Source organism: Zootoca vivipara, chromosome 13 (assembly GCF_963506605.1).
Source record: "Zootoca vivipara chromosome 13, rZooViv1.1, whole genome shotgun sequence".
Taxonomy (NCBI): Eukaryota; Metazoa; Chordata; class Lepidosauria; order Squamata; family Lacertidae; genus Zootoca; species Zootoca vivipara.
The window spans coordinates 44,019,121-44,044,319 of NC_083288.1; the positions used below are offsets into that span (position 1 = coordinate 44,019,121).

Consider the following 25,199-nt stretch of genomic DNA (forward strand, 5'->3'; position numbering starts at 1 on the left):
GGAAATGGTTTTCGCCGACGAGGAAGCGGAAGTGAGTTGGGTCCGGAGTTGGGACATGGAGTCCGGGCAGCAGCCGGTGTGGCGCGGCCTGGGGCTGCTTGGCAGAGGCGGGGACAACCCCGGGCTGGGCCCTGGGGGCTGCGAGAGGCGGCTGCTGTGGGTCGCGTCCTTGCTGTGCGTTTTGCTGGATCTGCAGTTGCCAGGTAACCATGGTAACCGGGAGGCGCGGGGGTCATTTCCTCTTCGCCCTCAGCGACAGGGCTTCTGCTGGCCCCGCCCCCTGCGCAGGCGGTCGCCCCGCCCCTTTCTCTCTCCACTCCTCCTGTGTTGCCGGCTCCTCCGCGTCAGGGTTCGCTCTGACGCCCCCAACCCACCTTCTAAGCACCGGGCCCCGCCCTCTCACGTTGACGCGCATTGTAGCCCCGCCCATATGTTTATAGCCCCGCCCCCTTTTCATTGCAACTCTCTCTTAGCTATTCCTCACTTAGCATGTTTCTAGTCCTTAGTGTTCTCCTCCACTCTTCCGCAACTCACGCCTTGCACTTCTGATCTTTTGCATCCAGTGGAAGGTGACTGCCGGCTACCAGTCAATAGATCGCTCCAGATGTTTCCATGGGTCTGGGGAGATTGTGTTGAATGATTTTTGCATCTCATATGGGAGACAAAGATAAATGACAGGAGGCAGCTGTTTTTGAACACAATGGATTTAGCTTTTTTAATGGTTTCATTGTCTGTTGAGTTTATAAAAACAGCAAACCAGGTCTAGAGCTACTTGCCCTTCAAACTTACTTCTGCAGTACTGTACACACCTTCTGGGTTTGCAGAAAGCTATGCAATGTGAACAAAACTGAGATTGGCAGGATACCTGGTTCTGGAACCAGTAACTGAATGGACTTTCCAGAAGTGATCTTTCACATCTCATTATACTTGATTCTCTCCCCGCCCCCTGGAAATGCTAAGGAGTTTTTAACAGAGTCACTTCAATAGCAGAGAGTCCAAAGAGAAAAGAAACTAATAATGTCTTAATGTGTGGCCTGAACAAAAGCAGTACATAAATATGAGGAGAAGTAAACAGGTTTTTGTGTTTCGTAATTAAGGCCTTGTTCACAGCAGGAAGATGTACAACTGCACATATAGGGGGAAACTCTCAAAACTAATCCACCATTCTCTTGGTTGGTTAGCTAACTGTAAATAGAATTAACCCATAGGTTGCTAACTTAATTATCCCTGCTGTTGTACTTCCAACAGGCTTGACCAGGCATCCCCAAACTGTGGCCCTCCAGATGTTTTGGCCTACAACTCCCATGATCCCTAGCTAACAGGACCAGTGGTCGGTGAAGATGGGAAATGTAGTCCAAAACATTTGGAGGGCCGAAGTTTGGGGATGCCTGGGCTTGACCCTAAGATCATCTTATGCAGAGCAGGTGTACTGCCATTTTGCTTGAGCCCCCCTTTCCTTAAAACATGCATATGTCCTCTACTCACACCTCTCTCCTGCTCTGATACAATGGCTATTGGTCTCACAAACCATTTCATACCTTGCAGGTTTGCTGGCTGCCGGGCAAGCTGAGATAGAAAACCACCTGGAAATGGGGCGGAAGCTATTGGCCGCTGGGCAGCTGGCTGAGGCACTATCACACTACCACTCTGCAGTGGGTGAGTAATATAGCCTGTTTTGACTGTCATCCCTGGGGCATCTAACTGACAGGTGTCTTACAGGCTTATGCTGCGCTCTCAATGTCGGTGTGTCACTTGGCCTCTGAGCTTTCTCAAGGTATAAGTTAGAGGGCCCTTGGAAGGTAATGGTTCCACTACCTGATCTGTTGTTTTTTGTATAATTTTAAATCATAAATATAGCTGCAGCTGGTTCAGAGAAATGCATGTGAAAGAGCTAAACCACAGCAAACCCAGCCTGTCCCTATAATTATTAGTTTATGTTGCTACTCATGGGGGGGACAGGGTGCAGATGCAGAACTGTATGCATTTCACATGGCATACGTTCTGTTAAGCATACTGACATTTATTTCTGTTTGGTTTTTTTCCTCCCTCAATTCTCCTAGAAAGTGATCCCAAAAACTACCTTACCTACTACAAACGGGCAACTATCTACTTAGCCATGGGCAAGTTCAAATCGGCGCTCCCTGACCTCTCAAAGGCTATTGAACTCAAGCCGGATTTCATGGCTGTAAGTCGTGTGTGTGTGTGTGTTCTTGCCCTCCTCCCCAAGACCTTCTTAATGGGAAAGGGTGCAGGGAGAAGGGCTTGTTTCCAGCTCAGAAAACCAGTTTGAATGATTCAGATCATTCCCCTGCTTCCTCTTACAGTGCCTCTTGCATGGATGGAGAATGATTCTGAATAGCATGGGCATGCTGGCAGATGCCGTTGATACGGGTTATAGCTAATCCGCGGCCATTATTTGTTTTATTTTTAAAGATGTTCTATCCTGTCTTCTGATCAGCTGATTTCAGGGATAGCTTGCAACACATTAGATCAGGCATCCCCAAACTTCGGCCCTCCAGATGTTTTGGGCTACAATTCCCATCATCCCTGACCACTGGTCATGGGAGTTGTAGGCCAAAACATCTGGAGGGCCACAGTTTGGGGGTGCCTGCATTAGATCCATACAGTTTTGCTATTTTAAATTGCCTAGCAGCTCTTGTGTGTCTTCCCCTCAGTACTGCTGTCCCAAGGCAAGTGGCACAGAGCAAGTTCCCTTTTTTTGGAGGTGTGGGGTGGCGAGATGCAGGGAGATAGTAAGGTCCCTGCAGCTGCTCACCTTGTACTGATGTCTGTGGCCAGGTTGGTCTTCCCTTTGCCGTGGTGTCAGGATGCATGAGCAGCTTCGTGCGGTGGGTATATTTGTAAAGTTTCCCGTTTTCCTTTAATATTCGGGGCCCTGCAGATTCGTACTCTGTCCTTCCTTGCGTGTGTTTGCAAATGTGCACAAGTGCAAACAGTTTACCTCATTGCAGTTTGTGCAACCCAACGGAGAAGCTTTCTGTTTCCAAGCAGGAAATGATTGCTGTCACCCAAACCTACTTCCCTGTCACACTTGTCTTAAAGGATCTGGGTTTTTTTCTGTCCCACAGGCCCGACTACAGCGAGGCAACATCCTCCTGAAACAAGGCAGCACGCAGGAGGCCAAGCAGGACTTTGAAGCTGTGGTGAGCAACTTGCCCACATCTGCATCACAGGCGCAGGAGTCTCAGCTAGCGATGCACATCCATTTTCATGTCTGGCAATGGACCACTGGTGAAATATATTCTCTCGCCTCCTTAGAATTCCATTTCCGGGCCATCAGAAAGGCTGTGTAGCTCAACACTGTCTGCGAACACACTATCCATTAAAATCTTCCCACAAAGAATCCTGGGAATTGTAGTCTAGTTTAGTTCGGGGGGGGGGGTAAACTACAGTTCTCAGGAGTCTTTGGGCTTGTACGTTCTACCCAGTTAGGAAGTTGCAGCAGCACACATTGGATTCAAACCTTGCAGTTATACAAAATATTGCTTTTACTGTGGAATGCAAATAATACCACGTATGATTCTTTGGGGAAGCTCACTTTGTAACAAGCAGAAATGGTCCAGGAATGGTGGGATATCTGCCCAGCTGAGCACCTTAGGAAATTACCTTTCTCATAATTTCAAATCCCCAAATACATAGCAACACCATTGCTCTTTCTGTATTGACCCCCATCTTTTCTCACTGTGTCAACTACGTGGACATTTTGGGACCTGCTCAGAGATTTGGATCAACTCCTTAAAATAACTCCGTGACCTAATACATGTGTTCTGCTTTATTTTATTGAAAAAAATGATCTCATCAGCTCCAAAGCAATCCGGACAACACAGAGGCCCAAAGGCAGCTTGCACATGTCTCTGAGCTAGAATTTTCCATGCAAGAAGCCCGTACTGCCTTCCAGAGGAAGAACTACCTGGGAGCAATCAGTATTTTGGATCAAGCAATTGAGGTATGTTGTCTTCAACTCCTCCTGGCTTTATATTCTTATTTAAGCAGCACCATGGGTCAGGTTAACGGGCCTCAGGAACTTGCCTTCCTGTCCTTATAATGAGGTAGTTGGTATGAGAGTGCTATGAAGTCTAAAAAAGTCATTCAGCTGTGTTGAAGTACAGTCACACAGCAAGCACCTCTTGGGCCAACATGTGGGGGTGTTTAACTTGTCCATTGCTTGGAACGGCTGGGGAGAAGTGGTGTCTCTGTGAGCGAGAGGACGAACCCTCTTTTTAACCTGCATTGTTAGAACATTGAGACCAGAACCTGGAAGGGTTCCAATCCCTATTCAGCTGTGAAGCGCATTGTGTGACCTTGGGCCAGGCACTCTCTCTCAGCCTCACACACCTCATAAGGTTGTTGTGACGATGAAGTGGAGGAGAAGAAAACCATGTACACCACCTTGGAGGAAAAATGGAAGTGGAATGAATAGCATGGTCCTTGTCTCCTTCTGTCTCTTCCAAAGGGAGAGGCTGGCGCTGTGGTCTAAACCACTGAGCCTCATGGGCTTGCTGATTGGAAGGTCAGCAGTTTGATGGGGGTAAGCTCCCGTTGCTCTGTCCCAGCTACTGCCAACCTAGCAGTTCCAAAGCACACCAGTGCAAGTAGATAAATAGGTACCGCTGCAGTGGGAAGGTAAACTGCATTTCTGTGTGCTCTGGCTCCGGTCACAGTGTACTTTGCACCAGAAGTGGTTTAGTCATGCTGGCCACATGACCCGAAAAGCTGTCTGTGGGCAAACGGCAGCTCTCTTGGCCTGAAAGCGAGATGAGCACCACAACCCCATAGCCGCCTTTGACTGGACTTAACTGTCCAGAGGTCCTTTACCTTTTTCCTCTGTCTCATCCCTCATCTCCACCCACCCCGGTCACTTGAAGCTGGGAAAGAGCAGTGAAAATCTAACGGGCTTGGCACACTATCTAGTCATGGGGAGGGGATTAATAAATAAATAAGATAGATAGATAGATAGATAGATAGATAGATAGATAGATAGATAGATGCACACACATATACATACACACACACACACACAAAAACTCTGAATAAATGTAGCAGAAATAAGTTTTGGGGTTGGAAGGGCCATAGCTGAGCATTAGAGCATCTCCATGCATTGAGGCCTGGCATCTCTAGGTAGGGTGGAGAGACTCCCTGACTGAAACCCTTGAGAGCCAGGGTGGACAAGTCAGGGTGGACTATCCTGAGCTAGATAGACCAGCTACCCAACTCTGTGTAAGGCAACTTCCTTGGCTACCAACCAAGGCTCCAAAGTGAAAACAGCAGGAGGCTTTGAGGATATTAACTTCCTCTCCTCTGTGCCCCAGATCTCCCCCTGGGACCCAGAAGCAAAAGAGCTGCGTGCTGAGTGCTACCTGTACATCGGCGACTACAACAAGGCCATCATGGACCTGAAACCCACCACCAAGCTGCGTAACGATAACAGGGCGGCCTTCCTGAAGCTCAGCAAACTCTATTACAACTTGGGGGAACACGAGGAGTCCTTAAAGTGAGTGGTGCGTGCATGCATATGTTGTACGGTGTGTTACAGACACGTGCAGGGGGTGCCATCCTATATTTCCTATCCCAGGCACTGTGTCTTGATTTAATAATAAAGCAGCTGGGGAGCAGCATTCCACAGGCAGGGAGTTTAAGCACCCTCCTGGCCTTTCCAGTGTCTTGGGTTCCTCCTGTTGCATCTGGACGCGGTCTCTTTTCCTCCACAGCCAGGTGCGGGAGTGCTTGAAGCTGGATCAGGATGACAAGGAGTGCTTCTCCCACTACAAGCAAGTGAAGAAGCTCGCCAAGCAGCTGGAATCGGCCGAGGAGCACATCAGATCTCAAAGGTAAGCCAAGTGCCTCCCTCCGCCCACCCACCTTCCTGGGTTACTTGTTTGCATGGGTGGGTGGCTAGAAGTCAGCAGTGCACATCAAGTGCCTTCTGTGCACATCGTTATGCTCTAAGCATGTGCAAAGTGTGTGCAGAGGAATACTCTGTTCTGTAGCATTTTATGAGCTTGCGGGTTGAACCAATATGCATATATTTGTTCAACATGTATCATCACTTCTGTTTCTGCTGTTCCCAGAGAGGGGAGAACACCTGTGCAAAATGCTGTTAAGTACATAAACAGTTTCTGAGACTTCAACAGGCAGCTATATTTGCAGTACATTATGTCTAGAAAATGTAAACTGATATTCTTGAGATAAGAAAATAAGAACCAAGTTTCTGGTTCAGACCAAGGATTCATCTAGTCAGGCACACAAAACGTGTTTCTGGGAAGTTCACTCCCAAGCCATGGCTATCCATGAATTTGTCTGCTCCCTTTTTTTTTTAGTCACATGAAGCTGCCTTTTATCCTGAGTCAGACCACTAGCCCAGAACTGGTTCTCTGAGGTCAGGTCAGAGGGTCTTTTCCCAGCTGCGAAGCCCATGGTTGTTTTAACTGGAGATAGACAGGACTGAAAATGGTGCTTTGCCGGCTGAGAACACCTGTCTGTCTAACAAGGCAGATTCATGTGACTTTAAAATGGGAACTATCAGACAACTTTGTGGCAAACGGGTCTTAGCAGCTACCTATGGAGCCAGCTAAGCTGGTCACCACCTTCATGTCTTGTAGTAGTGAGTTTTGTAAGATAATCATGTGTTGCAAAGTGCTCCTACACCTATTGTCCATCTTGTTTGTTTCATTGGACATCCCTGGGCGCCAGTGCTGTGAGAAAAGAAAGCTCTCCTGCCTGCCATGCTATTTATAATTTAATAGATTGTCTGTCGTGTGGTTTTGTTTGTGAAAACACAATGTTGCTGCACTCCGGGGCCCAATAGCATTCTCTGCACTTGAGTAGAGTGATAGCAGAATAATCACAGCCTTTCTGTTACACAGATGGACCACGAAATCAGACTGACCACGTTCAGTTCTTTGGCTGCTCATTATCCCTTTGTCGATGAGAGCATTGTGCAGCCTCGAGGTTCGCATGCTCCTTTCCTTTCCATATACGGTTGTCTTCTCTGTCGTTGCCCGGGGACAGGTATGAAGATGCCATTGAGAAGTATAAAGCAGCCATGAAAACTGAGCCCAACGTGGAGATCTATACCAGTAAGGCAAAAGCACGCATCTGCCACTGTTTATCCAAGGTAAGGCAGTGTGGTCCAGCCTGTTTGAGGAGATGAATAGGAGCTAAAACAAACTTGGCTTTGTTTTGTTTTTTAATTAAAGGAGTAAACAATCAAATACAACTACAAGAGAATTTGACATAATGAAAATTATTACACTGGTATTGCAATTTTGTCCATTTTAGAATGAACTCTGACAGCCTTAGAAGTAAGAGAGATGTCAATTTTGAAATCTAGGGATCTGCATTTGGTTTCCTGCTCTGCCGCTGGTATCCTGTCTGTGCCTGGTCATGTTCTCAGCCTTTTCATGCTTCTTCCTTCCTGTAGAAATGAAACTTGTTGGCCTACAATTAGAGTAGCCAACAGGGTGACCTCCAGTTGGTGTTGGACTCCCCAACAGCCATCAGTCGCCCAGCCAGCATGGCCAATGGGTAGGGTTGACCGGAATCATCCATCAAACATCTAGAGGACACTGGCCTGTATCTCAGGAAAGATTTGAACCACCATCTCTCTACTCTTTAACAGTGCTCCACTGGATCAGAATAGATAATGGGGCAGATATGGTGGGGAGACATGACTGCTGGGAAACCAGTAGCAAAAAAATTCCCTTCACCTTTTTATGTGCCACAGAGCAAACAGCCTCATGAAGCTATAGACATCTGCACAGAAGCCCACCAACTTGACCCCAGGAACATCTTCATCTTGCGTGACAGAGCTGAAGCCTATATCCTGAATGAGGAGTTTGAAAAAGGTAAAAGAGTTGGTGATACAGGAGGACCATGTCAGGACTGCGGCTCAGTGGTAGAGCATCTGCTTTGCCTGCAGAATCCTAGAGTTGGAAGGTACCCTGAGGATCATCTGGGTTTTCCCATACTTGGGTCTCCAGCAGTTTTGGGACTGCAGTTCCCATCATCCCTGACCACTGGTCCTCCTAGCTAGGGATGATGGGAGTTGTAGTCCAAAAACAGAAGGAGACCCAAGTGAAGAAGCCTTGATCTAGTCCATCCTCCCCCCTGCTCACTGAACCAAGCATGGGGTCATTGCTTGAAAATTTTCAGAATTTTCATTTTATTTTGTTACAGTAATAAAGGATTAGGCATGTGTCTGTTTTTTTAAAAAGGAATATTTTATTTTCTGTGGATTTCATGCACTTCTGCCAGATTCCAGGTGCGCAGACCTGCCAGATAATGATGTTAAGAGACAAAAGTTGAAAAAAAGTGGCTGCAAAAAAGTCACTTTCCCCCCTGAATTAAAGCCTACTCTTGCCTTGTAGCCGTTGAAGACTATCAAGAGGCCAAAGAGTTTGATGGTGAAAACGAGGAATTAAAAGAAGGGTTGGAGAGGGCGCAGAAACTACTGAAGCAATCGAAGAAACGGGACTATTACAAAATCCTTGGGATCCGGAGGTATGGCATACACTTTCCATAACTCTTTCCTGGCCCAGAATTGGACCTGGAAACAAATTGAGAGACAATACAGCTGATACAGCATCAGTTTAATAGAATTAAGAAACTGAGCTCACGTCCTCATTTGTTTTGAACCCATTGATGCTTGTGGACACTTTTCAAGGGCAGCCCCATGTAGTATGCATTGCAGTAAAAAGGTAAAGGGACCCCAGACCATTAGGTCCAGTCGTGACCGACTCTGGGGTTGTGCGCTCATCTCGCATTATTGGCCGAGGGAGCCGGCATATAGCTTCCAGGTCATGTGGCCAGCATGACAAAGCCGCTTCTGGCAAACCAGAGCAGCACATGGAAACGCCGTTTACCTTCCCGCTGTAGCGGTTCGTATTTATCTACTTGCATTTTGACGTGCTTTCGAACTGCTAGGTTGGCAGGAGCTGGGACCAAGCAACGGGAGCTCACCCCGTCACAGGGATTCGAACCGCTGACCTTCTGATCAGCAAGCCCTAGGCTCAGTGGTTTAACCACAGCGCCACAGCGCTACTGCATTGCAGTAGTCTAACCCAAACATAACCTCTCTTTGTGTGTAATTGTGGTAAGTTTAGCCTTCACCAGAGAAGGCTGCAATTGAGACACACCAGGCCAAGCCAGGCAGAAGTGTTTCTGACCACAGCCACCACCTGTCTGTTGTGGAACTCAATGGGACTTGACTTTGACTGAATCAGACCTTAAGTCATAGCTTTGCCAGAGCATAGTTTTAAACTTTTCAACTCTTGCCCTCCCCACCCACCCGGCACTCGCAAAAGGATATAAATATTGGAACGACTTCAATAGTTTTAAAGACAAAGTCAGCCTGGGCAGGTTCCGGGTAAATATTTGATGCGGCAAAGTAGATGTACTGGTTGGTTTGCAAAGTGTATTTATGAGGTGGCAGTGGGGGAAAACAACTCTCTTGTGGCTCTAATTAGGTCGCTGCAGGGATATGCAAGCCATTGGGTTTGCATAGGAATCTCTGGTAGACATGAAAGATTTCTATATACCTCCAGAGCTTGGATACCCTGAATGCTGAGCTCAGTTGGCCAAACATAGCGAGGTCTTTTTACCCACCTACTTTGCTTCTCCTATTCTTCTGAAACCCATGGCACTGGAACCCCTGTCTGAGCTGTGCAGTCTGTGGAAACTTTCATGCTTAAATTTGTTGCCATTCGCATCACTGAAGAAAATGCAGGAAAAAACTTAGTTTCTGTTTACCCCCCTGTCCCCCACTCTAGGAATGCAAATAAGCAGGAAATCATCAAAGCCTATCGGAAGCTAGCTCAGCAATGGCACCCTGACAATTTCCAGTCCGAAGATGAGAAAAAAGAGGCTGAGAAGAAATTCATTGACATTGCAGCTGCTAAAGAGGTCCTGACAGATCCAGGTAAGGCTTGCCTGATTAAATTCAGGTTTGCGTGTGCTTCACTGTAAGCGATAAATTGATTAACCCAGGCACCCCCAAACTTCGGCCCTCCAGATGTTTTCGACTACAGTTCCCATCATCCCTGACCACTGGTCCTGTTAGCTAGGGATCATGGGAGTTGTAGGCCAAAACATCTGGAGGGCCGCAGTTTGGGGATGCCTGCCTTAACCACTAGAATTTTGGGAGTATGCAATGGGTTACAACTGTACCAGTAGAATGGTGATTGCATCTAATTTCCCTGTACTTGCTAGCATTTAAACTCCCAAATTTCCTCCAAGGTGCTCAAGGTGCTGTGCAAGGTACTTCTTCCCCTTTAACCTTGCAACAGTCCTGTGTGGGCAGATCAAGCTGCGAGTTGGTGATAGTCCCATCATCACCTTTGTAACCTTGGTGAATGGGTGTGATTTGAATTTGTGACTCTCTCCTAGTCTAACCTCTGCATCTCACTGATTCACGCAGACAGGGAGGGTTTGGGGGGTGTTTTTTGTCTACACCATCTAACACACAATAAGTATTTAAATGGGTCTAGAAACACCCATGTATAAAGGGGATGAGATCTTTCAGATTTGAAGCTAACAAGGAGTGCTTGAGAGATTTGAAGACCAGAGCTGGCTCCCTCCTTTTCTCCCACCCACGTGTGTGCACCCAGATAGGCCTTGCACCTCTTTTGATCCAGGGGCCATCTCTTTGACCTCTTTCCCACCCTACGTTTTTGTTCTCTGTTTTCTGCCCCCTTCCAGAAATGCGGCAGAAGTTTGACTCCGGCGAGGACCCCCTGGACCCAGAGAACCAGCAGGGAGGGGCAGGGCACCAGCACCAGTGGCCCTTCGAATTCAACCCTTTTGGTTCTGGGAACTTCCACTTCAAATTCCACTTCAATTAACTTGGAACTGAGCCTGGAACAGGAAGGCAAAAAAACAAAAAAAGACCCTGTGGCTAGCAAGCAGGTGCATGGACCTCTGGGCTATGCTTTGTCCATGCAGACACTGCAAAAGTTACCAGCCCCCATCAGAAAACAACCGCTATGCAATGGGGGTGGGTGGAGGTGGCCTCCCTGCTGCATCCAGACACCCCCAGCCCAGATGTCCGGATGCTCTTTCCAACAAGAGCTGAGGCCTGAAGAAAGATGGTGTCGTCTTGCCTCTGGTTGTGGTTCCCAAGCAACGGGGGGCTTCAAGGTGAGATGTAACCATGCATGCAGGGCCTTGCATACCTTTCTGGAAATCCTGCCTTTCATGGGAGTACTTGCAACTCTGAGTTTTTGTATGCAGCCTGACTTAGTTGGGCGATACCTCTCGTGTCTGCCGAGATTCTTTTTTTTAAGCTGGTGGTAAGGAAACTAATTCCTCGTTCCCTGCCCCCACTCCCATCTATCCTTAAAAAAAATCCTCCACTGCCATATAACTACCAACCCAGCAGCTGAAGAGGAGGCAAAGATTCCTCTCATTTAAATTGTAAAAGAAAAGAAAAGTGGTGGGCAGGAGAGTATACCGTCCTGTTCACCTGTTGGCATGCATTTGAGCTTGCCTACCCGAGAAAACATTTGAGTAATGTGAAGTATGGGGTGATCTCTGCTGATGGGAGAAAGCACCGCTGAGTCCTGCAATGCACTTCCTCCATTGCAACACCCCTAATTTCGTTGATGCAGCTATTCATCTTGAAAAGGCAGTGAGAGACACCTCTTTATCAACACCCGCCAGGGTTTAGGGTGGTTTGGGCCACCCTATGAAGTGGCAAGATTCATCTCTTCTTTTGGTGGGGTGGATTCCGGTATTGCACATTTGACTTCTCCCTTCCCCCAAATGCAAAGGGAATAATGGTCAAGAACCCAGCCTGGATTTGGGGGAGAGGAGCTTAGGTCATGCACCTTGCCCTAAAGTTAAACCCTGTGAAATCCCCCTCCTTCCTTGCCACCGTTTTGACTGTTACAGTGTGTGAATTGCGAGTCTGATATTCTACTACCCAAGTGAGGGGTTCTTGCCTCCCTCAATTTACTCCAGTTAGGCGAATTTTTAACTTTTCCTCCTCCTGCTCCAGGGCAAAAGGGGGAGGCACTGCTGTCCCCTTTTCCCACCCATCCACCCCAAGACAGCACAGTACTTCTATAAAGCCTGAACCTGCTCTAGCCGTTGCCCAGGGGCCAAGGGAAGGAACGTTAAGGAGGGGGTGTTAAACCGCCACCTATTACCAAAAGTGTCGAGATTAAACGTTTGTATTGCAAAGCTCTCGCTTGTCTTCCCTTTGCCTTTCTGTCTTGCTGCTTCAAGAAACGAGGGTTGGCCACGTCTGGAGGATCTGTCTCATCACAGCCCCACAAATTCTACTTGGAAGCAGAAAAAGGGTGCAAAAAGAGCCCTGGTTTATCAGATCAAAGGCCCGTCTAATCCCGTCATCCTCTTTTCACTGTGGCCAAGCAGCTGCCTGTAGGAAGCCTGCAAGCATGACTTCATTATTCCCTAAATGTCTCATCAAGCCATTCCCAATAATAATAATAATAATTTATTATTTATACCCCACCCATCTGGCTGGGTTTCCCCAGCCACTCTGGGCGGCTTCCAACAGAACATTAAAATACAATAATTTATTAAACATTAAAAGCTTCCCTAAACAGGGCTGCCTTCAGATGTATTCTAAAAGTCTGGTAGTTGTTTTTCTCTTTGACATCTGGGTGGGAGGGCGTTCCACAGGGCATGTGCCACTATGAAGAAGGCCCTCTGCCTGGTTCCCTGTAACTTGGCTTCTCGCAGCGAGGGAACCGCCAGAAGACCCTTGGCGCTGGACCTTAATGTCCAGGAGAACGATGGGGCGGGGCGGATATTTTAAGTCCTACGAAAGCAAGGCTTTCTGCAATGAAGACCTTTATCTGGCATTATTGAGCTGACCTGGCCTATTAAGGGAGGAATCCTTTGTGACACCCACACACCCCTCCCAAAAACGATTTACTAATGCCTTCTGCACAGGTTTGCAAGGAGAGAGGTGAGTTGCAGGTACAAGCCTATACAGTTCCCTAGAACTTGGTGGGGCATGCATGGCAGGATGCGGACTTGTGGCCCTCTAGGTGTCAGACAAGTCTCATCAGCCTCATCCAGCATCACCCGTGGTGAGGGATGATGGGATTTGTAGTCCAACATATGGACTACACAGGTTCTTCACCTTTGCCTTCAGTGTGTTCCATGTTAGGGAGAGCAAGGTAGTTTAACCATGCCTTTCTCTGGTCTCATGTATCAGCGAACCCAGAACAACTTGCAAGGCTGTTCTTCAGTATGTTATGCCTTGGGAGCAAACATAAGTGGATTCGGTACACTGCTGAAAGGACTTCTTTCCCTGCTACTGGCAGCAGGATCCGGAGCCCCCAGGCGGTGTCAGGACTAGGGCACAGGAGTATTTTGCAAGAGGAGAAATGGAGGTTTTTTCGGCCCTCCTGCAATTAGGAATGGGGAGAGGAATCATAGGACCTCGCAAGGTTGTGAGGATTATGGAGCTCAATGTACCATTGTCCCTCAAAGCAAAGAGCCTTTTTTGATTCGTGTGTGTGTGTGTCAGTGTGGTAAGAGTTGGGGTTGTGGTGAGCAGCTCCTGGATGAAAAGATCAGAACATAGTGAAGTCTGGTCCGAAGTGGTCATTTCAGAGCACTTGGTTGTAGGACTTTGCCATCAGTCCTGGCTGGGTTGCCCTACTTCGGTTCTGATTAAGAATCCTGCTTTTATTTTAGTTGGGTTCCTGCAGCTGGTTGTAAACAGCAGACACCAGTCAATTGTCATTTAAAACAATGTTCATTTTTTATATAATATATATAAATCTGAAATGTACAAGGTAGTGCTTCTAGCGCACAGGTCATGTGCTCCCAGAGTTGTTTTTCTCAGCGTTGAGTGAGCAAAGACTTGGTTCAAAGTCAAAGCAAAATTTGCGTTTTCTTATCTGTAGGAGTCCAGTTGCTCCTCTTCTCGGATGGAGGGAGGCCAAGTTACCCCAGGCTGCCGTGTTGAGTATCTTTGAGTAATACTTATCACAAAGAGGAGCTGTTGAACGTTCTGTACAAGTCCAGAGTCCAGGTGCTATTATTAACCTCCTTATGTGTAATTGTCAGAAGTAGAGATCCCTTTCAACCAGAGCTTTAGGAGAGCTTTCAAGTCACCAGCTTGGTGTGTCATATTCTGAAATGCAAAACTTCAATATGCACCTCCAGCTGCATTTGAATTTCCTGCCCGCCGGTAGGAAGGCTGACATGGCCCTTTCAGCAGAAATTCCAAACCAGCAACACTGCATGAAAGGGTGACCTCAATTTTCTTGCACCCGCTTTTTCAGGAGCCAAGCCAGGAGGTGTTATTGCAGAACAAAGGCTTGCCTTTGGTTGCCAACTTTTCAACCAGCCCATGTTGCTGTGCCTTTCACATGGCGATTTGTAACTCTGCAGAGATTATAACATTGATCCCTGCTGTGGAGCCACTTTCCCTAACCTGATGCCCTTCAAATGACACTGGGCTCTCATCTCTGGTCAGCTCCAGCCACCATGGCCAACGGTCAGAGAAGATGGGAGTTGTAGCTCAACCACATCTGGAAAGCACCAGAGTAGGAGAGGCTGCTGTGGAATAAACCAGGGCATAGTAGCTACCGTGTTTCTCCAAAAATAAGACACCGTCTTATATTTTCCCCTCAAAAAAAAACCACGGTGGCTTATTTTCGGGGTATGGCTTATTTGGGGGGTATGGCTTATTTCCGGAGAAACGCGGTAGTACTAATCTGAAAGGTGGCAGAGGTGTGCTCTAAGCAGTAGGTAATAATTGGGGGTGGGGGGGGAGACTCCTAGTGGAACCTGAAAGTACCCCAAACTGTATTTTCTGCTGTGAATTGCTGGAGATAATATATACCCAATGCCATGCTTGATGACAAAGCACCGGATCTTTTGATCTACCTGATCCCCATCTTCAAAAACAAAAGAGCAATCAAAAAACTCTAAGGCTAGTAAGAGAGGGATGAGATACAGAAGCAACGCTGGTTTGCTTTACAACACAAGACCTGATAGTTCTTGCAAAAGCTTAAATTTCTACAGGATGTCTGGGGTTTTTTTTACATTTTGAAGCCACTTTGCTACTTCAGCGAGTGGGAATCTGAAGTCTTCTGCTTATGATTGGACTTTACTTCCCATTATCCCAGACCAAGCTGACTGGGGCTGATGGGAGTGGAAGTCCAATGGGGGGCACCTTTAAAAAGCCACATCTTAAAAGTTTGTCTTACAAATCCTTGAAGCAATCCTAGTCTGTCTCAGCAAGCCTTATTCAGTACTGTCATCCTGATTCAATACCATTCCCCCCCCCCCATCCAGATAACTCAATCATTGTGGGTGTTGTCGGGGTGTGCAGAGGTAGGGGGTACAAAACCTACAGAAAATACTATTTTGTTGCTATTTGGAGTTCAGACTACTTCTTTCCCCATAGAGACCAATCCAAGTATTTGGTGGCGCTTTGGGCTGTAGGAAGTAATGATAAAAAACAGTTCCTCTGAGCACATTCAAAATCTTTTTTGGCCTCTCTCCCAATCACCAAGCGCATATGACCTGTGCAAATGTCTGCAACAGACGAGAAGTTATTTCTCACAAGAGAAATGGTGTGATTTCATTCCCTGCCTCTGTCGTTTTTAAGAAGCCATCTGCTCCCAATGACACGCTAGCCAAAACCTAGCAGGCCAGGGTTAACTGACCAATAGGGAACCGTCTCCATTCAGAGGAGAAGGAAGGCAAAATCATTATATGTGGACAGTTCTCCTCCGCACTGAAGATCTGAGCACCATGCAGCATTTTCCAGGGTCGGTTGTGGATTCAGTGTCTCTGCCCAGTTCCTATTACCATCATCATCACCAGAAATGTCCAAAGGAATTGGAGCAGAGAGTGGGATGTGTGAGAGAGAAAAAGAGCCCTTCCTACCATGGCTTGCAAGCTCCGTTAAAAAAGCCTTTGGGTTCCTGTGCAACCAAGAAAGCATCTGAAAACGTCTCTTTTGGAAAAATGCAAACAGACAGGGGTGGTCACCCCACTGCAAAGGCTTAGACGTAAGCATTCTTCCCATACTTTCCATTGCTGCTGGCGTTAGACTCCCTGCGGGGGCGAGGGGCTGGGTTGGTGGGGGCCGACAGAGCACTCTTGGGGGCCTTGTATGGATAAGTGTAGCTGTGAAGACACAAAAACAGATGTTGGGGGGTTAAAGGTAAAGGTAAATGTACTCCTGACCATTAGGTCCAGTCGTGACCAACGCTGGGGTTGCGGCGCTCATCTAATCATGTGGCCTGCATGACTAAGCCGCTTCTGGCAAATCAGAGCAGCGCACAGAAATGCTGTTTACCTTCCCGCTGTAGCGGTACCTATTTATTTATTTGCACTTTGACGTGCTTTCGAACTGCTAGGTTGGCAGGAACTGGGACCGAGCAACAGGAGCTCACCCCGTCGCGGGGATTCGAACCGCCGACCTTCTGATCGGCAAGCCCTAGGCTCAGTGGTTTAACCCACAGCGTCACCCATGTTGGGGGTAGTAACCTGTGTTGGGGGGTTACTATTCGATAAATTTTGAGGTGGCTTCTGCTTTGTTGCTTCCTCTCAGAATTGCCCCACCCCTTTTCTTGCTGCTTTCATAACCATCCCACTTTATAAGGGAACCTGTGGCCTTCCATAGATTTGTGAGACTACAACTGCCATCATCGCTGACCATTGGGCATGCTGGCTAGAGCCGATGGAAGTCCAGCACCCTCTCGAGGTACCCAGGCTCCTTGTCCCTGGAGAAGACAATTCTAAGCTAGATGGACAAATAGCCATAAGGCAGGAAGTCATGACAAACTCTCATTGCCTTCCCTTTTCTTTCCAGGTAATACCGTAATAATTTATTACTTATACCCCACCCATCTGGCCGGGCCTCCACAGCCACTCTGGGCGGCTCCCAACACATAGCTGCCAAGTTTTCCCTTTTCTCGCGAGGAAGCCTATTCAGCATAAGGGAATTTCCCTTTAAAAAAGGGAGAACTTGGCAGCTATGTCCCAACAGGATATCAAAAACACAACAAAACATCAAACATTAAAAACTTCCCTAAACAGGGCTGCCTTCAGATGTCTTCTGAAAGTCAGGTAGTTGTTTATTTCTTTGACATCTGATGAGAGGGCATTCCCCAAGGCAGGCGCCACCACCGAGAAGGCCCTCTGCCTGGTTCCCTGTCACTTTACGCAGTGAGGCAACCGCCAGAAGACCCTCGGACCCCGGGCAGAATGATGGGGGCGGAGACACTCCTTCAGGTATACTGGGCCAAGGCCATTTAGGGCTTTAAAGGTCAGCACCAACACTTTGAATTGTGTTCGGAAACATACTGGGAGCCAATGTAGGTATTTCAGGACCAGAGTTATATGGTCTCTGCGGCTGCTCCCAGTCACCAGTCTAGCTGCCACATTCTGGATTAGTTGGCAGTTTCTGGGTCGTAGCCCCACGTAGAGCGCATTGCAGTAGCCCAAGCGGGAGATAACTAGAGCATGCACCGCTCTGGCAAGACAGTTTGCGGGCAGGTAGGGTCTCAGCCGGCGTAACAGATGTAGCTGGTAGACAGCTGCCCTGGACACAGAATCGACCTATGCCTCCATGGGCAGCTGCGAGTCCAAAATGACTCCCAGGCTGCGCACCTGGTCCTTCAGCTCGAACCCAGAGGGGGAAAGGGAGGAAGGCACAAGTCCCTCTACCCACCCCACGAAAAGTGCTCTCACCTCTTTTCCTGGGACAAATGGGTCTTACACGAACTGAACAGGCACCCTCCTCCAATTATCACAAGCAGCGAGGCGCTCCAGCCCAGGTAGAGGGCAGGTCCAATTTCATACCTGCACATTGGAAACCATCCCAAAGGAATCTTGGTTAAAATCCTTTCGTCACATTTTGTTATCCAAAAGGAATCCAGGTTGCAAAAGCAAACATGGGGGGTGGGGGGGCATGTTTGCAAAAAACATGGCATGCCAGTGATGGTGCAGTTGGACTCCCAATCCCATCAGCCCCCCGCAGGCAGCAAAGCCAATGGTCAGGGATGTTGGGAGTTGTAGTCCAACACCATCTGGAGGGCCACAGGCTCCCTGTCCCTGTGTTGAGGTCAACTAAACTACGTAGATAATAAAACTCTTTACCCTTGACTCTTAAGACACTTAAGACTGCAAAAGCAGTCAAGGGCGTGTCCTGTAAAACAAGGGTCAGGAACTGCAGGCCCAGGGTCTTTCAGGCATAGCTGCCAAGTTATCCCTTTTTTTAAAGGGATTTTCCCTTATGCTGAATAGGCTTCCTCGTGAGAAAAGGGAAAACTTGGCAGCTATGCTTTCAGGACCCCGTCCTCTCTAATTGGCCCATGAGACTCTCCCCAGGCCACACCCCCTCCCTGGTCCTGCGAGGCACCCTAAATGTTTTTGCCTGGGTGAAATGCGTCCTTGAAGTTTCCTAGTGCTAGCACTAATTTATTTAAGTATTTTATATTACAGTAAAGTCATTGTAAAGAAAGACCCAGTCTTTAAGACAGCCTAGAAAGAAGCACTTCCTCTCTTCCCCTATTTCATTGTTGTTCAGGGTCCTTTGATCTGACACCCCACCCCCACCCCTCCTGCCCCTTGGCAGACTTACTTTGTGCCGACGAAGAGGGGGTTAAAGAAATCCCGAGTGATATTGAAGGCATACCAGGAGATGGTCACCATCCCACAGATACCTGAACAAGGAGAAAAAGAAAGGTTGTTTAGGACAGGACAAAGCCCTGGCACATCTCTGCGTACTAAAGAGTGACGCTTTTGGTAGCTCAAGCAGACTGTCAACAATCGCCAGTAGAGGAGGACAAGACTTACTTAGGAAAGAACCAGGGGTTAAATGCGGCCCTTAAGATTCTTCAGTCTGGCCCTTGCTCTGCACCCTTCCTTGAATGTTTTTGCAAGGCTGGAATGTGTCCCTGAACTGTGATGATGCCCAGATGGAGAGGTGTGTGTGTGTGTGTGTGTGTGTGTGTGTGTGTGTGTGTCCGTGTGTGTAGAAATTTATGGTGTTTGTGTGGCTGGGCATATGGTCCCCACAACATTGTTTATTAAGGAGACGAGACCCTCAAGCTGAGAAAGGTTCCTCCCCCAGTTTTATTAAATCTCCCGATGTGGCAGGAGATAAAATAATGACAACCTTCCCTGCTTGTTCTTTGTCTCCTATGCCACTGGGAGACCCCAAGCGGGGGGGGGGAGGGACCACTTTCAGATGGAGGGCCAGGTTCTCATCTGTGGGACCTTCCAAGAGACACATGACAATGTCAGGTGGAGCCAGAGGGGGGAAATGGGCATGAGCAGCTGGTGTCAATTTTGCATCTAGCTTTCTACAGTTAGCTAGTTCCTTCACACACCCCTCTGTGAACACAGCACTTCTTTTACCTCTTAGAGCAGCAATTTTAGGGAGAAAAGTTTGTAGGGTTGGTAGTTAAAATGCTTCTGAGGAGCAGACTCTTATGACAGAAGCGTTGGTTTTAATAAATAGTTTAGCTGTGTAATGCATTTTATTCTGTTTTATGTATTTTGTGTGTGTGTGTGTGTGTTTGCAATGGCTTCTGCTACACAAATAAATAATATTTGTACATAATGTTCACACCCTCCCCTTTCTTATTCTCCATCCAAGCAAGCGAGAGGCCTTGTCAGAGTTCAAGGACCCATTGCGGCCAAGCAAAAACACTCTGGGAAGGATATGTAAGTGTCAGGGACTGGGCAAAGGAGGAATGGTGGAGACTGCCTCCCCATCCTGGCCCTTCCGGGGAGGAGGAAGAAGAAGACAGTATAGATTTACAGCAGGGGTTTGAGGGACGTCACAGCTCAGAGGCAGATGGGGAGGAAAGCTGGGGAATCATGGGAGAGCCAGGCTGACATGTTGTTATTAGAAAGCATTCCAGACCCTCCATCGCCCAGAACCTGGCAAGCCTTAAGAGTAGGAGAGCAAAGAGCTCAAAGACAGAGGGCACGTGATAGCAGCACCCATAGAGGAGACAATGAGAATGACGAATGAGGAAGTTGGAGAGATTCATTCAGACAATGCAATTATCCAAGAGGCTGGGTTCTCTGTGAAGATTGAAATCAAAAAGGATGGTAAAAAAACTATTCCTTGTCTTTATACTTTCCTTGGCAACCAACCAGGAGCCACTGACAGTAAGTAGGGCTGCTAAGTGGGTGTGGCCTGGGGAGAGGGGTGTGTCCAGGGGGCAGAATCCCCAGTGCCAGATAAGAGAGGTTCCCCACTCCAACCAAAAGGCTTATGAACCACCTCCAGCTTTGAATCCAGGAACATTGTTCAGCAAGTAATTTCCGTCTTGGTCAACAGTCATGAGGCTCCCTCTTTTCGCTCCACTTACCAGCCAAGATGAACATGCAGCCCGCGAGAGCCGCCATCTTTGCCTTCACATTGGGGTTCCCCTCTGCCACCTTGGTGCACTGCAGACCCAACATGCCGCACAGGACCCCCAAGAAGCCCAGCACCAACGCAGTGATCATGAGGGCTCGGGACGCCTGCAGGTAAGCTGGAGAGGAATAGCGAAAAAGTGGTCAGTGTTGACCCAGGCAGAACTTTCCAACACAATCCTGAAATTTGGGTTAGAGTTTCCCAACTCAGGGGCTGCCACAGAGAACGCACACTCCAGGACCAAGGCCACCATCCGATCTTCTGAGGGTGGTGGAACAAATGAGAAGGTCACAGAATCAGAGATTTGGAAGGGACCGCAGAGTCATCAAGTCCAACCCCCTGTAATGCAGGAATCTTTTGCCCAACGTGGGGCTCGAACCCACAACCCTGAGATTGAAAGCCTCGTGCTCCTCCGATCTTAGGGTCTGTAGGGAAGGAGGTAGTCTCTCAGGTTATTGGGGGCGTGAGTCATTTAGGGCTTTAAACCCTAATGTGAGCACCTTGAATTGGGCCTCACAATTCCTGAAAGTGCAGCTATTTAAAACAGGAATGAGTTCTAAACATGCAAGCCCTAAACACAGTAATCTGGCTGCTGCCCTTTGGAGCAACTGAAGAGCTCTTCAAAGGCGGACCCACGCAGAGCGCATTGCAATAATCCAATCTGGAAGTTACCAGAGTGTGGAGTTCAGTGGCCAAGTCATCTTAGTCCAAAAGGGGCCATCTCCCCACCTCCTGGATGTGAGAATTCGGGTCGCCTAACACCTCTGTCTGTTTGGGATTCAGCATCAGTTTACTGACCCACATCATCACCACCTCCAAGTATCGGTCTAGCTGAGTTTGCAAGTATAAAATCAATTATAAAAATCCATACGTAAATAAAATACGCAATAAAGCAATTCCTTCGGAACACGGGAAAACATCGGTAATTGAAATTTGTAACACAAAAACATGGCAAAACAATCTCGTTATATTTTTCTCCTGCCTCCCCCCACCTCCTGGGCATGGTATTAGTCTCGAGTAGCTTTTGGAGTAAAGCAAAGGTGTCATTTGAAGAGTTTTCCACACCTGTGGGTCTGCCCAGTAGTCTCTCTCTCTCTCTCTCTCTCTCTCTCTCTCTCACACACACACACACACACACACACACACACACACACACTCACACACACACACACACTATACGCACACTGAGGGCTATTGACAAATAAGCAGTGAAACTGAGCTGTGCATGCCAAAACCACAAATCCCTTTACCTTTTCTTTGGGGTGTGTGGGGGGTGACTGTTTGAACCCTGTTGATAACGCTTCCCACAAGCAAATAAGCCAAATCAATGGCTCTTTAAAATGCCATTTTTAACCATTTGACCTTCCGCATATCACTTTTTTGTGTGCGTGTTTTTAAGGTACACAGAGATAGAGGCTGGGTGCGTGAAGTTGTTGCACTGCACTACTGTTTCGTTTTGCTCCATGGTTTAATTACCATTGATCTTCTTGCTTTTTGAATCCTGCCTTTCTTCCATCAGGGAAACGAAGGTGATTTCCCTGTGCGTTTCCTGGGCACAGACTAGACCCAGATTTCAAACAAGGTTTCAAACAAAGTGGACGCTTGATGTCCTCTCAGACCACCACCTAGAGCAGAACTTGGAAAGTTCCTTTTTAAAAAGAACAAACTCAGGTTTATCCAAAAGGAACTAAAGTTCACAGTTTAAGAAGGCAAACATGGACGTAGCCGGGGGGGGGGGAGGCAGCTGCCTCCCCCTCCCCGAAATCAAGTAAATAAATAAAAATACTTAACTAAAAGTAGAAATCGAGGAAGAAACATCATTGATAGAATAATTGCCACACACAAGCAGAACAAAGAGAGAGTTTAAATGCTTCACCTGTAAATCATTTAATGTGTTAATGTGGATGGAAGTAGTTTAAACTGCAGTTGCGGCATAAGGGTTTGTTATTCTGACTGGAGTGTAATGGAAATTTATAAGATTTTGGAATGCAGAAATATAGTAAATCATCAAATCATCAACTCTAGCACGTGGGGGGCACCTAAATTGTATAATTTGGCTTTTGAATGATCAGCATTATTAATGGTATTATAATTTGGCAATGTTAAAATGAGCCTTTTATTGGATTATTGTAATTGAAAATTAATTTAAAAAAATATTTTCAAGAAAAGACAGAAAAACTAAAAGTAGAAATCGTACAAAGATTTTGACAGCTTTTTCTGAGCCCTCGGGTTCAAAAGAAAGTAATTGGAAACAACTGCTGCTGAGACATTTCATTCTGAATCTGCCAGACAGAACTAGACAGGGGGGGCCACAGGAGGGTGTCCCCCCCCCCCGCCCCGCACAACATAAATCCTGGCTACTAAGCCCATGAAGGCAATGGCTTTTAAAAATGTGGGCAATAATTTGCAGCAGACAAGTTCCCCAGGAACAACACAGACTCTCCCTGGTAAGAAAGGAACAGCTAGAGCATGCAGATTCCACTAGCCAAACTGATTTGACACTGAATCCTTGTCCAGCAATGTCACACATCTCACTCTCTCGCTATAGGAGATCTGCACACCTCTTCCCCCAGCACAGTTTCGGCTTCAATTCCAGATCTTTGCTGAAGGGTGGTAGGGGAGGGAGACCGATTGTGCCAGAGGAGGTGTGTCTCAGAGAATAAACAGAGAAGTAAGAAACAGGTTCTGCCATTCCCCGCTCACATCCTTTTTGGCCCAGACTATCCTGTCTGCCGATCTGAAGACAGCTCTGTGGTCATCAGTCCTGCCTCAGTTCATTGTCCAGGTGTTGAAATCTCTTTCTTCCCACCTCCACCCACCCTTCTTTCCTGTGGCAAACATGCTGACTCACACATAGGCCAAGTACCAATGGCTCTCGCAGCTCAATAAACTCCGACTGAGCTGAAGAGGGAAGCCAGACTTTTCATTTGCCCCTCTGTGAATGTTGCAGTGCCGTTCTCCATCCCAGTAATGTGTACAAAATGCACCAGGGTGATGTGTTCATGAAAAAAGGCATGTTGTATTCGTGAAAATAGCACGCAAAAAAAAAATCGTTTATTATTAGTGGAAAGTGCTGGCAAAAATGTATATACAGTGGTACCTTGGTTCTCAAATGCTGAAAACCTGGAAGTAAGCGTTCCGGTTTTCGAATGTTTTTTGGAAGCCAAATATCCGATGCAACTGTCAGCTTTTGTTTCCAGAGCACCTGCACCACCAATCAGAAGTTGCACCTTGGTTTTCAAACATTTTGGAAGTCAAAATTTGGCGCTTTTGTTTTTGCTATTTATTTTGCATTTTTGTTTCTGAGGCTTTTTCAGTTAATTTGTTTCTGTGACTGTGTGGAACCCAGTTCAACTACTGATTGATTGATTGATTGTGTGACTGCAGAAATGGATAAAAGCCCCCCCCCCCAATCCAAACAATGGCTATCATCAATGCAGGTAAGAGGGGGAAAATTTATCATCTACAATACTGCCTTCTTTATTTTATAGTACAATACATTGATTATTGCTTTTATTTTATGGATCAATAGTCTCGTTAGATAGTAAAATTCATGTTAAATTGCTGTTTTAGGGGTTGTTTTTTTACAGTCTGGAATGGATTAATCTGTTTTGCATTACTTTCTATGGGAAAGCACACCTTGGTTTTGGAACAGACTTCCGAAATGGAACAAGTTTGAGAACCAAGGTAATATAAAGGTAAAGGTAAAGGGACCACTGACCATTAGGTCCAGTCGCGGACAACTCTGGGGTTGCAGTGCTCATCTCGCTTTACTGGCCGAGGGAGCCGGCATACAGCTTCCGGGTCATGTTGCCAGCATGACTAAGCCGCTTCTGGCGAACCAGAGCAGCGCATGGAAACACTGTTTACTTTCCCGCCAGAGAGGTACCTATTTATCTACTTGCACTTTGACATGCTTTTGAACTGCTAGGTTGGCAGGAGCAGGGACTGGAATGGACTTCTGGAATGGATCAAGTTTGAGAACCATGTTACTATAGTAGTAGGCAAAACCGCCTACAAAAATGTGTATATTGGGGGGGGGGGGTAATCACTGGTGATTTTTTTCATGAGACCTTTTTTTTAAAATAAAAGTTGGATTGAATTTAAATGTACTGTACTTATTTGTTCGCAGAGCTAAAAATTGCTAACTGATGTCAAAATGTAGAGAGCTGAACTTGAAGACTGGAAAAATGAAACATTAGGAGAGAACAAAATTGACAGATTAGCTGTTCCCTAGCGAGGAGGATGAGAGATAGGTGTGTCGCACTGCCTGTCTTGCACTCCCTAAAAACTGTCCTGCTGTCCTCATGTGCCCTGAAGGATGCTGTCCTCTTGCCAGTGATGAACCAATATTCAGGTACCAGGCTACTCATCATCTTTATGTGACATGGAGGATGTTGGAGGCAGGAGGAGGACCATCTTGTCCTTTGCCCAAGGCAGCAAAATGTCTTCGGCTGAACCTGTTCCTGCTCATGACGGGTGATTGATGACCCGGCAGGAATGGATCCCAGGAGAAGGAGGGACTTCAAAGCCTCCTCCAATTGATTGTCCCCTCCCAATGACCTGCACATAAAAGATGGGAAGGGAAATCTGATCCCACTTGAATTTAGAGGTGTAGCTACCTAATTCACACTTTCAAAAAGAAAAAGCGAACCAAAACACAGCCGTGAGCCATCCTTCAAAATTCACACTTCTGTGAGTTTGGCATTGCTGTTCTTCAGCTTGGCAGTATGTACAAAAATGCAAACACCAGAGTGAAGTGTACACGAGAATTCATTTATAAGTGAAAACAACCTATTCAAATGTA

General features: G+C 47.1%; 2 protein-coding genes across 2 annotated transcripts in view; one reads left to right on the top strand and one right to left on the bottom strand.

Moving 5' to 3' along the window:
- LOC118094764 (dnaJ homolog subfamily C member 3) lies at positions 1 to 12,201 on the top strand. The gene is made up of 12 exons (XM_035135412.2): positions 1 to 203; positions 1,546 to 1,656; positions 2,061 to 2,185; positions 3,090 to 3,164; positions 3,824 to 3,967; positions 5,331 to 5,512; positions 5,730 to 5,849; positions 7,030 to 7,135; positions 7,745 to 7,865; positions 8,388 to 8,520; positions 9,789 to 9,937; positions 10,717 to 12,201. Exons 1-12 carry the CDS (start codon positions 5 to 7, stop codon positions 10,857 to 10,859), a joined length of 1,608 nt encoding a protein of 535 aa, XP_034991303.1. The 5' UTR covers positions 1 to 4; the 3' UTR covers positions 10,860 to 12,201.
- CLDN15 (claudin 15) overlaps positions 11,742 to 25,199 on the bottom strand; it is a 17,721-nt gene continuing 4,263 nt past the window's right edge. The window contains exons 2-5 of the mRNA XM_035135413.2: positions 20,346 to 20,510; positions 18,602 to 18,683; positions 17,710 to 17,820; positions 11,742 to 16,140 (exon numbers count right to left, since the gene is read on the bottom strand). Of these exons, the coding sequence (XP_034991304.1) occupies positions 16,017 to 16,140; positions 17,710 to 17,820; positions 18,602 to 18,683; positions 20,346 to 20,510 (482 nt within the window). The 3' untranslated portion in view covers positions 11,742 to 16,016. The remainder of the gene's footprint in view (positions 16,141 to 17,709; positions 17,821 to 18,601; positions 18,684 to 20,345; positions 20,511 to 25,199) is intronic.

What these genes read in the sequence shown, in the direction of transcription:
- LOC118094764 (XM_035135412.2), top strand. Translation starts at nt 5, where the DNA reads ATGGTTTTCGCCGACGAGGAAGCGGAAGTGAGTTGGGTCCGGAGTTGG. An exon ending in TCTGCCACTGTTTATCCAAG is followed by an intron (nt 7,136 to 7,744) that starts GTAAGGCAGTGT and finishes TATGTGCCACAG; the next exon opens with AGCAAACAGCCTCATGAAGC. An exon ending in AAAATCCTTGGGATCCGGAG is followed by an intron (nt 8,521 to 9,788) that starts GTATGGCATACA and finishes CCCCCACTCTAG; the next exon opens with GAATGCAAATAAGCAGGAAA.